Here is an 18447-nt window from a genome sequence, read left to right as displayed (position 1 = left end):
CCCATTTCATTTCATGGTATCAGAGCCGCGGAAGTACTAAATCTTGAGGAAAAGCTGCCTCGATTTCCGTGCCCGTTTGCAAAAGTGTTCGCCACTTGAAGAGAAGTGTTTTATCACTTCATTGGAGAAGATTTCACATATTGTTGTATTGTTTTTTTTTTCTTTCTTTTTCATTTTCCTTCTTGTTTCTCTTCTATCCCTATTCTTTCTTTCCTTGTAATCGATGGATGACAATGATAAAGTCACCATCATGCCTATGAAACTAAGCGATACGAACTATGTAACATGGGCTTCAATCATGAAGCACCATATATGGGGAAAAGGCTTATGGGGGATTGTAGATGGTTCCGATTCGGAACCTAAGCTATCTCTTACTAAAAAGAAGGGAGATAAAGAGGTCCCTCTATCGGAAGAAGAGAAAATCAAGGCTATTGCCTCATACGAGAAGAAATGGAAAGAATGGAGAATATCTCATGCGAAGATAATGTCATGGCTTATCAATAGCGTTGACATTAAAAAATGCTCAAGTCTTGCCAAATTTGATCATGCCGATAAGGCATGGGAATACCTTAAGAATATGTATTCCCTTAAAGATATTACACACGTGTGCAACCTCCAAGAAAAAGTTCGAATGATGACACAAGGAGACAAAACTATTCGTGAATATTACAATGGGTTGTCCGAACTTTGGGAAGAACTTTTCCTTTTAGAACCAAAGTGGCATTGTGCCGAAGACATCGAGCTTCGTCAGAAACAACTCGATGCCGAACATTTTTACCAGTTTATCACTGGATTAAGGCCGAAATTTGAAACCACTAAATCGGCCCTACTTCACCGGGGAAAAATTCCTTCTATTATTGAAACTATTGAAGAGTTAACAATGTAAGAAAATCGTCTCCAGAAAGGTTCTTTAAAAATTGAAGATGATTCCGTTTTAGCTGTGTCTAGACCAGGAAATCATGTTCGATCATATAGGCCTCCTCACTTTAACCGACAAAATGGTGACTATGATAAGAAGAAAGTTATTTGTCATCACTGTCATGAACCGGGACACTACAGGCCACAATGTCCCAAACTTAAGGAACTGAGAGAAAAAAGAGCTGCAATTGCTGGATCGGAGCCTAAAGATCAGGATGCACCAGTTTCCCTGGCCCAACTAATGGAGATTCTTCAGCCTCTCATCAAAGGTGCCTCTTCCTCATCTGAAGCTTCAACCGGCGCAGCAGCCTCATCTTTTTCTGATCTAGGTAAAATTTCTTGGCTTCTTGACTCTGGTGCATCTTTTCATATGACCCCAAATAATCAAAGTCTATCCAAATGTGTTAAAAATAAAACAAGTGTGTCAAAGGTCTTTACTGCTGATGGGACTTCTCTTGAAATAGAAGGAATAGGAAATTTTGAAAAAATTTATAAAACAAAAAAAAAAATTATTCCAGAAATTAGACATGTTCCCAAATTAAATTTAAATCTTTTATCTGTATCTCAAATTTCTGATTATGGGTGTAATATTTCTTTTTCTTCTCATGGTTGTTGGGTACAAGATCGCCAGTCAGGCAAGCTGATTGGGGAAGGCCATAGAGAAGGAGGACTCTATTACATGGATTTTTTGGAAATGCCGAAGAAAGCTTTTTTTTATAATATTCAAAAAATAGAGTTGGAACTGTGGCATAAGAGACTTGGTCACCCACATATAGCCAAAATCCAACATTTTCCAAATCTAGGGAAATTTTGTAACTTTGAATCATTTGATTGTAAAGATTGTATTCTCGGCAAAATGAAAAGATTACCATTTCAGAACAGAACCTTTTTCTCTTCAAGACCACTTGAATTAATACACTCGGATGTTTGGGGTCCTGCACCAGTAATTTCTAAAGGAGGATTTGTTTACTATGTTATTTTTGTCGATGATTTCTCCCGACATACGTGGATGTACTTTCTCAAACATAAGTCTGAAGTATTTTCATACTTTCAAACTTTTCATAATATGGTTAAAAACAAGTTTCAAAATGATATTACTATTTTTCGCACAGATTCAGGAGGAGAGTTTTTATCCACAGATTTTCAAAATTATCTTAAATTGCATGGCATCACACATCAAAGATCTTGTCCTTATACACCTCAACAAAATGGACTGGCAGAACGAAAACATCGCCATATTATAGAAACCACTAGGACTTTATTAATAGCAAATCAAGTCCCGAAAGACTTTTGGGCAGAAGCTGCCTTAACTGCCACATATCTCATTAATAGGATGCCATCTTCTTCGTTACAAAATATCACTCCCATTGAAAAACTTATGAACATTTCTCCAGACTACTCTAGACTAAGAATATTTGGGTGCAAATGTTTCATATTTACTGACAAAAATGATAAACTTTCCCCTCGTACGATTCCCTGTGCCTTTTTAGGATATGCTGAAAACCAGAAAGGTTATAGATGTTTTGACTTCAAAAATAATAAACTATATGTGTCTAGAAATGTTTCCTTTCTTGAAAAGGAGTGCTTCTTTGATTTTAGAAAATTAAAAGACGTCACTGAGTACTCCTTTTTGCTAGATCTAACATCAACATCTGATGAATATGACCTTGACTGTAACTTTGATGATGATCAAAGAATTATTGATCTTAATGTTGAAAATGAAGAAGTTCATAGAGATACTAGTATTCAATATTCCAGGCGACAAGAGTCTAATCCTCCATGTGCACTTGAGAAATATTCTAACATTCCAACTAGACAATCAACCCGAATCTCGAGGCCTCCAGGAAAGTTTGTATCATACGAGTCTTTCTCACCCACATATAGGGCAGTTATTGCATTAATTCACTCATATGAAGAACCATCCACATATTTTCAAGCAAAAAATGATATCAAATGGATAGAAGCCATGAAAGCTGAATTAGATGCACTTGAAAAGGCTTCTACATGGAATATTCAAGATCTTCCTCCAGGGAAGAAAATTATAGGATGTCGATGGGTTTATAAAATTAAAACCAAGAGTGATGGTACTCTTGAAAGATATAAAGCCCGTTTAGTAGCCAAAGGTTATGCCCAAGAATATGGGATTGATTATGAAGAAACCTTTGCTCCGGTGGCTCGTATGACTACTGTCCGAACCTTAATTGCCTTAGCTTCTATCAAAAAATTGTCTATTTTTCAAATGGATGTCAAAAATGCTTTTTTAAATGGAAAGCTAGTTGAAGAAGTATATATGAAACCCCCTCCTGGTCTAAGTATTCCTAAGGGTAAAGTCCTTCGCTTAGAAAAAGCTCTTTATGGACTTAAACAAGCACCAAAAGCTTGGTATGATAGGTTTAGTCGTGTTATGATTGATATTGGTTTTCAATTCTGTTTAACTGACACTGTTTTGTTTATTAAGAATTCTGATGCAGGGATCATTGTGCTTCTTCTCTATGTGGATGATATGATCATCACCGGAAGCGATAAACAGGGAGTTGAAACAATCAAAACACTTCTTAAATCTCATTTTGAAATGACTGATTTGGGCTTGTTGAGATATTTTTTAGGCATTGAAGTTGCTTATTCTCCTAGAGGATATTTATTATCTCAGACTAAATTTGCTTTTGATATTGTTTTCAGGTCTGGTATTACTGATGATAAGAAAGTCGACACTCCAGAAGTTGTTAATGTTAAAATGAAGATTGATGATGGAGAACTTCTTGTAGACCCTACTCCTTACAGACAGCTTGTCGGGGCACTATCCTATCTATCCATTACCAGACCAGATATAGCACATGTTATTCATACAGCAAGTCAATTTCAACATGCTCCTACTTCTGTTCATATGGGAGCAGTCATGCGTATTATCAGATACATCAAGTCCTCTCTTTCACGAGGACTTTTCTTATCTTCCTCCTCTTCTCTTGATTTAATTGCATATACTGATGCTGATTGGGGAGGTGATCCCAATAACAGACACTCAACCACTGGCTTTTGTGTCTTTTTAGGGGAATCATTAATCTCGTGGAGGTGTAAAAAGCAGCAGAAGGTATCTCTCTCATCCACCGAAGCTGAATACAGAGCCATGGCAACCACGACCATGGAAGTAGTTTGGCTCCGACGACTGCTTGCTGACATGGGAGTTGAAGCAACAAAGGCTTCACAAATGTGTTGTGACAACAAAAGTGCGATCTACATTGCCAGTAACAGAACATTCCACGAACGCACCAAACACATCGAAATGGATTGTCACTACGTCAGAGAGGAATATCTACACGGGATAATTGATCTGTCATATGTCACTTCAGAATATCAGTTAGCAGACTTCTTTACAAAGCCTCTCGCTGCTCCCCGATTTCACTTTCTCTTAGACAAACTTTCGCTCATTGTACCGTAAGTTTGAGGGGGAGTGTTAAAATGTAAAACTGTACATATATGTATATATAATAATATTATATTATTATATATATATATATAAATACATTTTTCATTTCTTTCTTTTCTGTAATTTTTTTCCTTTATTTTTATTTTTTGTCTTTATGTCATCTAGTTCAGTTTGAACTAGAATGACTGTTGCTAGTCAAGTCCTGTCCAGACTTGACTAGCAATAGAGCTGTTGGACTGACACAGTCCAACAGCTCTTAATAGAGTTGTTGGACTGACACATTCCAACAGCTCTAAATAGAGTTGTTGGACTGTGCCCAACAGCTCTATTGAGTCATCTTTCAGCTGTGTATATAAAGGGGTGCAGCCCCTCTTGTATTTTACTCCAATGCTTCTTAAGCAATTGGTTTTTCATATCAATAAAGAATACATTTTTATTTTTATTTTGTTTCCAGTTATACCCTTTTTAAGGGTTATGCTTTAGTGTCATTCTTGACACTTGCTCTTGTTAATCTAAGCTCGTGTTTCGAAGATCCCCATTTCATTTCAAGAAGGATGGAGAAATGGGAAAATATATTAGTTAAAAGAGGTCGGGGTAGGCCTAGGAAGACTTGGATGGAGATGATAGGAAAGGATATGAATGCTTTGAACCTCACCGAGGACATGGCATTGGATAGAAATGATTGGAGGAGAAGGATTCATGTGGAAGACCCAGAATGATTTTCTTTTTTGGTTCATATCGCCGACCCCAATTGTTTTGGGATGAAGGCGTAGTTGTTGTTGTTGTTGTATATATATATATATATATATAAGGAAAGAATACTTCCGTTAAAATAAAAGATCAAGGTCACGAGCAGTGACCTACATTATAGACCAAAGGAAGTAGATCATATTGAACTCATCAATTCGCAAGACAAAGGTCCCAATCTTTGGTTGCCGATCCAGCTGATATCCATATCTTTTCATACTTCCTTTGCATAAAGCAAATCTGGCATTACATCCTGATGTGAACAATGACAACATCTTTGCATACCCCTCTAAATATTCTATTGTTCTGTAGGCACAGAGGCTGATGTGCTGTTCATTTCTTCTAGCAATTAAAAAAACATATATTGCAATAACATAAATGTCTTACAACTCAAAAGTGACACACACACACACACATATATAATTCAGTGTAGTTGACAAAACTTTTTGTATAAAAGTTCATCATTCCCAATATGGATGTAATCTCATTGCACAACATTCCTGGAACTCCCACGGGATATCTGCCATTTGATCTTGTGATTTCACAAATGGAATGACAAACATCTGGAAGGTGCACTTTTCCCTATCAAAGTGGCAGCTGACCACCACATCTTGTCTTTCACAGAAACTGGAGGTTCGCAATAGAGAGATTTTCTACCATGTTTACCAGATTCTCTATGTAAATATCAAGAACATCAACCAATGACACATATTCCATCATTTTATTTATTCATCAACCAATACAAGTATCTGTCACACAAACAGGCATTTTTTCATTTGTATATTCACTTTGAAATATATTATATACATTTAAATGTATGTATATCACATCATCCAATGACAACCCATAAAAGTTTACAACAAAGACCCTTTAACCAGGGAAAGAAAAAAACGGAGGGAGTGAAAGAATCTTTAATGGCCACTGTACCTTTTTCTAGATCCATCAAAGAGAACCAAAAAGGCCCCGCCAATTTTGCAATTATCCTTTGATATGTAAAGTATTTTTTAGAGAATAAAAGGTTGGGGAGGGGGGATGTTACAGTGTCGCCATACATGACTTATTTATAATAAAATCAGTGCAACTATATCCAAAGATAGTAGTCCAGCAGCTATTAGCAAAGGTTAAAAAATATAACATGCAGATGAAAATAAAAAAACTGATTATGCATTCAGCATTCTCATTTGTAAACAATAAACTACCAGTATGAAGATCTTGAAGTGTAGTAAGCCATTGTTCCTCCCAAAGAACGGTAATGGCCCCTAACTCATTTATCACAAGTTCAACATCTTGAACCAGTTTCGGATGAAGCTTAACCTGCATCACCAGAACACTCACTAAGAAAATTTATGTCTGAACTAACAGAACAATACAGACTCTCAGGAAAAACAAGAAAAAAAGACAAGCCTATTAAAACTGATAGAATAATGGAACTACTAATAAGAGTATGTCCAAGACAAGGCAACAGATAAACTATCAATTGGAATAACAACTACTGAAATTAGAGAAATAATATCGATAAGCAGCGAGTCAATTACTTATTAGCCAATCGATAAAGAGTAACATATTTTCTTTTGGCAAAACAGCTAACAATGTGTTGAACATCAACATTCAACCAACATGAGAGAGAGAGAGAGAGATTAGATTAGGCATTGCATTGTCCCATATTTATTAGACTATCATTGTATCTGTTCAGTTCGTGGATCCTATGGTTGTACGATTCCCTAAGGCCGACAAGACTGAGTCTGAACCCTCATCAGAATCATGTGAGAAAGAGAAGCATTCCAACCACCAGTTCATTCAAGATGACTCCATTGTCATTTCTGGGAAATATGGTTATTAGGGGTCACCTGAATCTGCTGCTCAAGGGACATTTCCAATCAATTATCGAATTTAGGTAACTCAGTGATGATTTTTGGCAAGTCAACTAATGTGTTGTTATATCTCCAGTTGGATTTAGGAGTTAACTGTTTTCATTTCATAGTTGAGGCAACCTCCTCTAAACTTGACCGAACAATGAGTAAAGCGTTGGTGGTTGCCAACTCGGTATAACAGTCACTAGTAAACACAGCAAAAGGAAATGCAAATCTAATGAGCCACTGAGCATGTCCCTTTCTTCCTTTTCTGATTTCAATGTGCTAAGAAAGAGGAATTTGAGTAAAAATTTGCCTTCTAACCCTTTTTGACCAGTCGAATAGGATCTCGGATAAGTGGATCAACAATCAATTTATTTTATTGGTTCTGATCTAAACTTAACACGACCAAGGAAAACAGAAAGGGGCATGTTGCTAACGACAGGAAAATTGAGTGCAGATCCTGTCTATTATTCTGACATATATACAAACTTAAAAGAAAAATAATACAGGTAACAGTTGGAAGAAAAGAAAAATGAAATGGTGAAATCAGGGACATGCTTCTGACAGATTATATGCAGTAAACTTGAAATGACAAAAGTCACTAATAGGTTCCGGCATATTTGACAACATTACAAAACTAACAACAATCAATAATCTATCTAAATGGCGATAAAAGCAATGCACGTGAAATTTCAGGCAGAAACAGAGGAGAATCAAGCATGTGAACAAATTCAGCAACAATAAATGCCCTTGATTTGATTAACTCCTACCAGCCAGAAAACTTCAAAATGAAAATCGGCAATACATGCTAATAAAATCAATAACAAATAATTGCCTACCAAACACCCTAAAATGTGCTGAAGTTCCTCTGACGGCTCCCCGTCATAAGTGTTTATCTCAACTAGTGTTGGGTACACTATAGACCAGGGGGATATCTTGGCCAATGTCATCAGCAAACCCTCCAGTTGTTTCCTTACCGCTTGCTGAGGATGGGAACTGATACGAGCAAATAGTTGTGGAGTAATCTCCTATACAGAAAATTAGATCAGATCATATGTAAACAAACAATTGGCATCAAATATTGTAACAACAAACACATAGATTGTTGTTCACCTGCCAAGGCAATGCAGAAACAGTTGAAAAACCATGTTCAAGAACATCTCTAAACTCCACACCATAGTTCAAAAGAATATGCAGGAGATACAATGTTGCCCTAAGAATGCCACCCTCTTTTTTCTGTGTCCCAAAATCAAGATATAAGCTATCCCTTAAATATGTTTCCTCATCTTTAGAAGTGGACAATGAAAGGTACTGAATAAAACCCTTAGCAGCATGCCCAAACATTGACACTCTTCTCCTCCTCAACGACCACCAGATATCAACCAATTCAGTCACTGAAGATAGAATACTAGTATGTTCTAGAGCAGCATCTACACTGACAAACAAAAATTGCAACTCTGTAGCCAGTTTACCTGAAATACTTTCGCCATCAGAGTCCTCAACACCAGGTGCACCAGCTGCAGCTTGAATCAAATAAACTGCTTGCTCAACTAGAACCCTTACAGCAGTCTCATCCTCTAAATGCACTTCAGAGCCAGACCAAACAATGACTTCTTCATCAACTGCATTTGCACTTTTCAGACCATTGTTCTTATTACAAAAAAGATTTACAATAATGGATTCCACACTCAGGATCTCTTCTTTAGTCAATGCAAACCTGTCTGACGTGACTTCTGGAGAAAGAACAGAAGACAGAGAACATGACTGAAGCACAGGAGGACGCATTAAAAGTGACAGAATCCCTTGATTATTACACCACGAAGCATAAGAAAGCCATGCCTTGCCCATATTGGGACAAAGGCGAGAAGCTAATTTTGTAGCCATTCCTGCAATTTCCTCCATAATCAAAGGGACATCAGAAACTGAGGGATTCTTGTTCGTTGGTGGTTCATTATTACTTATAGATGCATTTGATAACTTAAACTTCAAGTAATCTGCTTGGATTTTGACAAGAACACCTTCCCAATCTACTGCAAAATTCTCCTGTTTCAACCAAGAAGCAAGCTTCAAGCATGCTTTAGCCTTTAGAGTGCTATTACAATCCATAAGTACTGCTGCAGGAGGTGATATCATATAAGTGTGAACGAATGACCAAAGACTTGCCAAAGCATCCTCACGCTTCTCTTCTGCATACATAAGTAAGATGTTTTCATACTGCAGACCGGTAGAAAGCAGATCGATGAACTCACATTTGGAGAATGTCAACAGAATCTCCGTTAAGTAATGCTGCAAACGATGTGACAACATAAAATTTGTCTGTTTGCGCGCCAGAGTAATCAACTGCAGACAAAGTTGCAAAGTTGTTGCTGAATTTGGCATAACAACACGATATACCCGAAAAACTTTTAACCATAAATTGCAATCTTGGTGGACTTGGCTGATTCGTGATGTCAAAACTTGATGCAGTGGACTTAACACTGCTGAAGGCTGTCTAGGCTGATCTTCATCTCGAAGAATCTTGCAACCTTCATCAAACATATATATGCAATGAAGTTGTGTGGCATAAGTTGCTGCCTCAGTCAACCCATCAAGTGGGACAACAGACAAGACTTCCTCCAGCATTAATTCAGCCATCTTTACTTCTTCCGCCATTTTATCGATATTCACATCCTTGTGAAGCATTGCCTGCAAAAGCATTTGTTCACTCCTTTGCAATGCCTGCTTAGGATCAATAGTAAGCTCTGTGCTACTTTTCGGTGTCAAATCAAGGTAGCTCCAGGACCCTTGTACATCTCCTTCATCAAAGCGTGCAAGAGCAAGAATTGCATTCATTTCATTCCCTGCAGCAGTTAAAGCACCTGAATAATTTTTGCCAGCATGTTTAGCACGAAGACCCTGCAATTCTAGTAGCCATGATTCTAAGGATTTCCAGTCAGAAAGTGCCACATAACTCTCTATAACTCTTGCAATTGTGAACTGTACACCATCAGATCCCAAAGAACTGAGGGCCTCCTCAGACTGAAGCAGATGAGTGAAATGAGCAGCAGCTTTTTCATAATGGCCTTGTGCCTGATATGCAAGTCCTGTTATCCAAGAAAACTGCCCACAGCTTGCAGTGTACCCTCCCATAGGTTGGAATTCTTCCTGAAGGAATGAAGAATATGTCATTGTTGCCCACTTTTGTAGACCAACCAAAGCATCTGGTTCATGACTTCTGCACATGGCAAGAGAAGCATATCTCAAGACCTTCAATACCTCTTCAGTAGTTTTAGCTCGATGCTGACGGAGACTCTCTGCTGCTTGCCCCCGATTCTTGTCCTTTAAAGCTGATACCACTGTGTTCCTTAGGTCTTGCAGGCGTAATGCACTGTAGTGCAGCGTAGCTGGATAGCTTTGTAGTGCTAATCCTGCATTCATCATTGGCTCACAAATTCGAGCAAACCACTCCTCACACACCTTCTTATTTGCTCGAAAAAATAAGGAGCTTTGTGGTGTTGAGGGTGGCAAAACAGATGATCCATCATATGCATTGTAAACATTCTTCTTAAGGGCCTCCACAAAATCTAACAAAAGGCGCATTGGTAACAAATGAGTATTTGATGCCATGATTGAGTTACCACCCCGCTGCTCGGTGTCAACCTGCAGTACATGTGCTATGTCCATGAGCATGCGTTCGACAGCTGCAAATGTCTGGGTTGGTCCACCAAGGTGAGTTCGAAGACGGACAACAATGCAATATCTAGCTGCTTCATGTATAGACAGCCAAGCAGCTGCCAGAATGTTAACTGAGCAGATTTTATCCAGACTATGTGGCCCCACTTTCAAATTCATCCACAATCCATCAGGCCTAAGTTTCTCTGTATTGTCTAGTTGGCCTAATATAAAATCCTTTGAATTTATTTGGCAGCTAAAAACCAGGCGCTGGATCCAATTTGAAAGAGATACCTTCCACCTCTGAGAAATGTAGCTGAAAATGGAAACAAGTTGCTGCGACCTGAATTGCCTGGGGAGCTGCTTCATAGCAAACAATTGCTTCCAGTGCCAATAACTGCTGCTGCCCACCTTAATGTAAGAGACACCTTGCCTCAGTGATGTTCCAACTTCATCCTTAGAAGCACCACTGGTATAAAAAGTAAGTGGCAAGATAATAGAAAGAACCCTAAGAAAACCATTTTTAATAGAACTACATGGATCACCAAGCTTTTCAAGAGAAACTTCTGCAACGGCATGAAAGTGTACATGAGAAATTAGACAAGCTTGAAGAAGAAGGTCGACAACTGATGTTGCTTGAGACCTTACCTTCAACTCTCTATCAAATGCAGCATCCAGAACTGCATAAAGCAAATCCCTTCCAATACCAACATGTCTTCTTGCCTCGTAAAAACAATAGTTTTTACTAGGAAAACAACACAAATTGGCATCTCTATTCATTGCCATGAGGACATCACAAAAGCTGCGGATCCAGTCTAGTGCTTCAAGTTTAACAGTTCGAGGACAAGACTCATGCAAAGCTCCAATGATGTATGCATTATACTTGCTCAGATATTGAGCAATCTGAACATTCACTCCTTTATGAAGATCAGCAGAGCCTTGAAACCCAGAAGGATCACCAGAAGCGGCTTTATTACTTTTACATAAAGAGATTTTGCTCTTAAGTTCAACATCGCTGAGCTTTTGTAATGTCCTTACAATGTGGACTTGAAGGTCAACAAATGCTTGAAATGGCAATTTAAAAGGATTCATCCTTTCAAGGACAAAAGAAGTTAGTTTTACTGATCTGTTATATTTGGAGGTATCCTGGTCCAATGTACCTTCTGAATTTTCTGGGCAAACACAACTCACCAAAATTTTTAAGTCGAATTTGATCAATGCAAGCAAGTCATACTGTGAGAAACTATGTCCAGCATCTAAATCCTTGCACAACTCACCAACTGCCACACTGTCCTCAAGATTTCCAAAATTGGCCACCTTTTCACGATAATGGACCTTTTCAAGCATGCATTTTAAAAGTTCCAACTCCTCCATCAATGAAGCAATGGCCTGTTCCACAACTCCATTACAATCATGCTGAAGCAAAAACAGGTAAGTTGCAGCCAAAGTTCCAGTTACAAGGAAATTTGGATGCAAACGCAAGAATGACATAGGTGAATTGAACTCAAGTATCCCTTGAACAGCTGATGGAAGAAGAGCAAGCTTTTGCAGGGACAATAACTGCAAGTTTGTCTTTAATATGCCATGCACTTGAAAAGATGGCATGCTGCAAAATCCTACACCAGGAAAAATCCTGTTTTGGAACAAGACATCAAAAGCCATTGTATAGAAAATGGCAAACTTTTCCTGCAATATTTCTGCGAACAGAATCAAGCAGCTCCAACACTCTCTCATCCATTTTGACCATCCAAATTTTGTTGCAACCATCAAAAGGCATGCCAGTAACCGAGGAAGCATATCCCCAAGTGGTGAAGTGATTTGATCAAGCAAATTCATTTCAAGCATTCCAGAAGCTGTGATCTGAAAAATAGTTAAAAAGCAAGAAAGGAGAGGAAGCAGTCGAGTGAACTGCTGTGGAGTCCCCAGAGTTCCTTCCTGAAGTACAGCTTCCATGTCACCCAAAAATTTTGAGAGTAACCCAAGCGAAAATTGCAAATTTCCCAACCAGTGCTTTTTGAACTGCAAGAAGGAATCCATAATTATGCATCTATCTGTTTCCAAAAGATCCGGTAACAAAGCCCATCCAAGAAGCAGGTCAACAATGTCCATAAAATGAGATTGAAATGAAAGGCTAAATTTCAAAGAAATGATAGTCAGGATGTCTAGAAGCTGACAAAGAAGATTTGAGGAAGTTCTTTCATCCTCGAGAAGTTCTTGGCAAGCTCTCAGAATGGGTAGAACATACCGTTCAGTTCCTCCTGCATCTCCAATATTAAGAAATTCTCGGAGCCCTTCCAAAGCCAGCTCAGCCTCTCCATTGTCTACATGCATGTCCCTCAAGTTTGGCAGTGCCCATCCTATAAATCGATCTGCCAAACCCCCCACCATAATGGAAGTCTGTCTTCCATTCGAAGACAACTGACTGGAGCATGATAAAGAACAAAGAGATCCATAGGCAATAACTGCTGACCGCCTCACCACATAGGACCTGGAAAGAATATCACAAAAACGTATGGACTGAAATAAACACTACAAAGCTAATTGCTTAAATGGAGGCATAGTTGATTAATGTGGGTTTTTAGAAAGAAATGCAAGTTATCTAACCTCCTTTCTCCATACAAAATACATTCATAAGCCCTAACTACAACATCATCATCATCATCATCATCATGGAGACTTATCCCAACCCCTAACTACAACATGATGCTAAAAGGAAAGGCAATTATCTTAAAATTTTGGAAGTATTGGAAACATAGTCACCGATATTTTAAAAATATCGCTAAAATGAAAATAGCATGATAATATTGTGATATTAGTGTGATATTTTTGCAAAAAAATTTAAATAATTCTTATTTTTATATATTTTAAGCTCATTTTTTCTATTTTTTTCTTTTATATTTTAAAAACTTTTAAAACCTGCTTTATATTTTTTAGATAAAATAATACAAAACCTATCATTTTCCTAATTATTATTTATAATTTTTCAAGTTTTAAAACTTCTGAGATTTTCTCTAGAAAAACCACCTTTTGAAAATATCTCCCAGAAAAATCCTCGGTAAGAAATTGACTTGAAGAATACAGGTGACAGTGATTGGAAAGAATTCATGTATATATCCAGACACTGTCTGAATAATTTATCTAAACTTCATAAAATATTAACTAGCATCCATATCTATTCCCAATAGGTGTATGTTCCTGCAATTTGGTTCTTTGACTTGTCGTACATCATCAATGACTGGTTCCTACAGAACACTTGTTTTTTTCCTTTCATTGACACACCTATTTGTGTAGTAAACTAAGATCAACCCCATTAATTTCTACATTTTCATCACCAAGAAAGGTATCCGCCTTTAAATTTTCAATGCTTGTCCATCATCTATATCTGGTTTTATAAGGTCCTAGGGTTCCTTAGAAAGATTTCTAACTTATATACTTGTCTGGATCCAATTGATAGGGTGAGGAAGCCATCAATTCATGACCTTAATGGAAAGAAATAGATGAATAACTCGTCTCCAATATGAAGACAACTCTCAACTCCCTAAATTCCCATTACAGCTCATATTCCACTGCCATACAGAGTGAAACCCTTCGAAGCCTATGACTGAGCAGCTGTCTGGACACCTCTATTTATCTAGAAGAGTAGGATAAATTGGGACACTGCATTGTGCTTCACATTGTACAATTTCCTAGAGTCCTACTCATCTGGATCAGTGGGTGAACCCAAAGGCCTCTTAAATCCGTTCCATCTAAACGATCCTTGCCCCTTCCAACCGTTCTTGCAATTTGATGATCATTCTACTGGTGATCAAACAACACGATGATCCCACATATTAGCTCGCTCCACTACCCCATGGTGACATCTCAGTTCCATCAGTAAGCATTCTCTTCTCTCCATAATTGCGACAAAAACAACTCCCAGAATAGGCCCTAAGATCATGGCATCCTTTCCTAGCTCCTAACTTTTCAAAATTTGATCCAAAAACCTAGATCATTTACCACAACTACCACTTTCACCGCCACCGAAATCGTCCACCCAACAGACGCCCCAACACCCAAAACGCTATTCCCCAGTGAAGGAAACTATAACCCAACCTTTTTCCAATTATTCCTTTAAGAGTGTGACGATGCACCCCAGTTATCCAGATAAACGAGATAATCCACGAAATTGTATCTATGTTCCATAGTAGAATATACCATCTTATCCAATTCATCTAGCTATGTAGGTGTATTCAAACACCCCCCTAAAAAAACCAGAGAACACCAAAAATTAAAAGCATCCAAAACCAGAGATCGAACAAAATACAATCCTAACATGTGTTCTGAAAAACAACAAGAGAAGAGAAGAATATTCACGGGAAGTCTTTAAAAACTAATCGAAATTCACAGAGAGATAAAGAGGGAGAGAGTAACTTGTCTGAGAGAAGTTGGAAGAGGCCCTGAGCGAGGAAGGAGGCGGAGTGAGAGACGACCACGGCGTTGTGAGGGTGAAGGATGGCGCGGTGGAGGGAGTTGATTGCGGAAACCCTGGCGGAGTCGTCGTCCGAAGAAGAAGGAGATGGGGAAGCAGCAGAAGCAGAAGCAGAAGTAGAAGCAGCAGGAGCAGAGACGGAGGGGGAGTGATCGTCCTTGGGGAGGGCGGCCGCGAGGAGCGCGGCCAATTGCTGCTGGTGGTGGTGAAGCCCTTGCATCTCCCCTCTCTCTCTCTCTCTCTCTCTAGAGCAGAGGGATTCTGTTATCCTTCCCTCTCTTCTTGAATCTTGAGTCTCGCTTTGTTTCGTTTCCCTCCGATTTCGAGTTCTTCACGTCAGTGACACAAAAGTCACCTCCCCCTCTCCTAAGCAACCTTCCCATGCGAACAGTGCCCACATTTAAGTCACGAATATTGGCGATATTGTGAAAAAATCGTGATACATTCCGATATTTTTATAAAAAAATCCTCTTTATTGCGAGATTTTTCCCTGCCAAGAAAATTCCTGAAATATCGATCCTAGCCATCCAATTAATGGTTCTCTGCTGTATGGCTAGGGATGGCAGTGGACCGGGGGAAAGCGGGCCCCGCCTCGCCCCGTTTGGACCGGGGATGAAGGGTATGAAACGGGGATGGAGGCGGGGACGAAGGTTAAAATCCATCCCCGTTCAGGGATGGAAGCGGGGATGGACGTACCCTTTTCCCCACCCCGCCCCGTCCCTACCACTTTTCCCTGCCTCATCGTCGTCCCGCCCCGCCTCATCCCCGTTTGAACCGGGGATGGAGGACATAGAAACATGGATGAAGGCGGGGGTGGAGGTTAAAATCCATCACAGGCGGGGATGGAGGTTCTAATCTTGAAGGGGGACGGGGGTGGAGACCTTGTCCCCTGCCCCGCCCCGCTGCCATCCCTATGTATGGCTAATATTGAATGTACGATGGAACCCATCATATTTCAAATGATGGAATCAGTGTTCTTTCTATAATAACAAACTAGAATTTTACAGCCGGTCAAGGGGAGTTGGCATAATGGGTAGCAGGCCGGCTAGAGGTTCTCAATCCCTGCGGGGATGAAGCCATAGAAGTAAGAATCCAAGATAAAGGTCATGGCTAGACAAGTCATTTATCATCACAATAGGTGTCAAAGTAGAAGGGGAGTGATGTATGCTGCTGAGGCATCTTCACAGATTAAGAGATTTGAACCTTGTTCCTGTTCATTGTTTCAGAAAAACCAAAAGCTTTATCGTACATCTCTATCCATTCAAAGGATGGAAGAGCAGAGAGGTTCCTTTGGTGTCCCTTCTGGTCAAGAAATGAGATTTCACAATCACTAAGGTTCAATTCTCATGAGCGTCGTCCCAATGCACAAGTCAAATGACTCTTCTCAATCAATCTGATCATTGTCAAAAGGCAAGTAGGTCTTAAAGATTTGCACGTTGTCTGCACATGAACAGCACTACAAGTACTTGGGCTGCATTATTATAGTTTGTTATTATAGCTGAATCTGTGACAAATATAGTGAGATTTATAAAAATCTCATGATAATATCGCGAGAAATTGCTTGAAAGTTTAAAACGGCAATTTCTTGCAAGAATTTTAAAGCTTGACAAATATCATGAGATTTATATTTTAACAGATATTTATAGTAAAAAAACCCTAGATTTTTATTTTTAAACATATTTTATTTCTATTTTCTTATAAAAAATATTTTTTAGAATTTTTTTATTTATTTTTTATTGCCAATATTTTGCTGAAAAATACAAGATTTATGAAAAAATTCAAAATCTTCGGAGTTTTTGACTGACGATATTTTGCCATTTTTAACTGTTGTCACTATGGTCACATCTTCATTTAGACAAAGCGATGCAAGAAAATCTAAAATGGAAGAAATCCAATAAAAAAAACTTGAAAACTTTTATGCAGAAATTATAAACTTACAAGAATGACCAATTAAGCACCCTTGGGTGTCCAAACAGAAGATTTTGAAAATGGAAGAAAATCTATTACAACACAATCTAAACAAAAATATTATGTATTTAGCTTGATCTCTAAGCTTTCCAACTACAACCCAATAGAACTCTATAGGCTACTTCTTTCCAAGACTGCCAGTGAAAAGAGCTGACTATGCTGACAGTGAAGAAGAATAAAGCAAACGTAGCCTCAAAAAAAGTTCCTGCTGTCAAAAGAGACATCAGCTTCCAATTCAAGCATGGTTCACATTCTCGAAACTCTCATATAATTCATATTTTTTCTAAAAAAAATCATTCCCAATTAAACTTAATTAAGCTTTGTCTTGGAAAAGTTCAATCACAGTCTCTACATCCATTAGACAATATTGTCTTTAATTGCATATGTAATGACACCGTCTCTCACATCCAATTGAAAATTTTGCCTTTGGTTTCCCATATTTAGTGGCACTATACTGAAATTTGGTATGAAATTAATAATCATTTCTTTTTCTGCAAGTACGAATCTGTGTCCTAATTAAGTTCCTCACCAACATGTCTAGGGCTGGTAAACTAGTCTAACGAACCGAACATAGCATGTTTTGGCTCAGCTCGTTTACCAGTGGATTGAGCTCATGACTCAGCTCATTTTCGTGTTTAGCTGAAATGAGCTCGAGCTCGCTTGTCCCTGACGAGCCGAACACAAGCTGGTTTGTTTTAAAACATTCCATGTTATATATATGCACATATATATATATAATATTAAAAATATATATTTATATTTTATATATTACACTTAATTATTTATATTTTTTATATATATTTTAAACATTCTTCCTCTCTCTCTCTATATATATATATATATTTATATATATATATATATATGTGTGTGTAAACTAGTTGTGCCGAACTCAACTTGTTTAAGCTAAATGATCTGCTCATGACATGACTCGTCAGCTGTACAAACCGATCATGAGCAAGTTCATGATGAGTCGAACCAAGCCTAGTCATGAGCTGTGTCCATGCGTGTCACCAGGGGCTTGTGGCCGAAATGGCATGTCCTTGTGACATAGCGTAAAACCTTTAATCATGCATTCATTTTTTAATGAGGTAATGTTTGGTCATGTTGACTGTTTCAAATGAGCAAGAAATCACAAGTGTGAGTCATGTCGACCCAAGCAGCTTTTGGATCATGTTTTTTGATGGAAAAAAACCGCAAATTATGAGCTGAGAAAATATAGTACATTATAAGCTGCTGGTTTTTTAGTGCTCATTAAATTGAGCCTACTTGTCATCATCAGACTATCGAAGAGATGATTCCCACTATCCAAACCTTGCAGATTACAACTACAAAGTTTCACATATATATATTGTTGACTATCAGCGAGGCTCATAACAATATACACTAGTGTTAGTGTTTTAGACCGCCATTAACCCCTC

The 18447-nt window shown here is 38.4% G+C and overlaps 1 protein-coding gene across 1 annotated transcript in view; it reads right to left on the bottom strand.

The window, feature by feature from the left end:
• LOC149847906 (uncharacterized) overlaps positions 1-15382 on the bottom strand; it is a 39744-nt gene extending 24362 nt beyond the window's left edge. Inside the window, exons 1-4 of the mRNA XM_090008108.1 lie at positions 15004-15382; positions 8056-13081; positions 7782-7970; positions 6289-6403 (exon numbers count right to left, since the gene is read on the bottom strand). Of these exons, the coding sequence (XP_089864234.1) occupies positions 6289-6403; positions 7782-7970; positions 8056-13081; positions 15004-15281 (5608 nt within the window). The 5' untranslated portion in view covers positions 15282-15382. The remainder of the gene's footprint in view (positions 1-6288; positions 6404-7781; positions 7971-8055; positions 13082-15003) is intronic.
• Between the last annotated feature and the right edge of the window lie 3065 nt (positions 15383-18447).

Source organism: Nuphar pumila, chromosome 1 (genome assembly GCF_984573655.1).
Source record: "Nuphar pumila chromosome 1, dmNupPumi1.hap1.1, whole genome shotgun sequence".
Classification (NCBI taxonomy): domain Eukaryota; kingdom Viridiplantae; phylum Streptophyta; class Magnoliopsida; order Nymphaeales; family Nymphaeaceae; genus Nuphar; species Nuphar pumila.
This window is presented reverse-complemented; position numbering and strand designations above follow the sequence as displayed.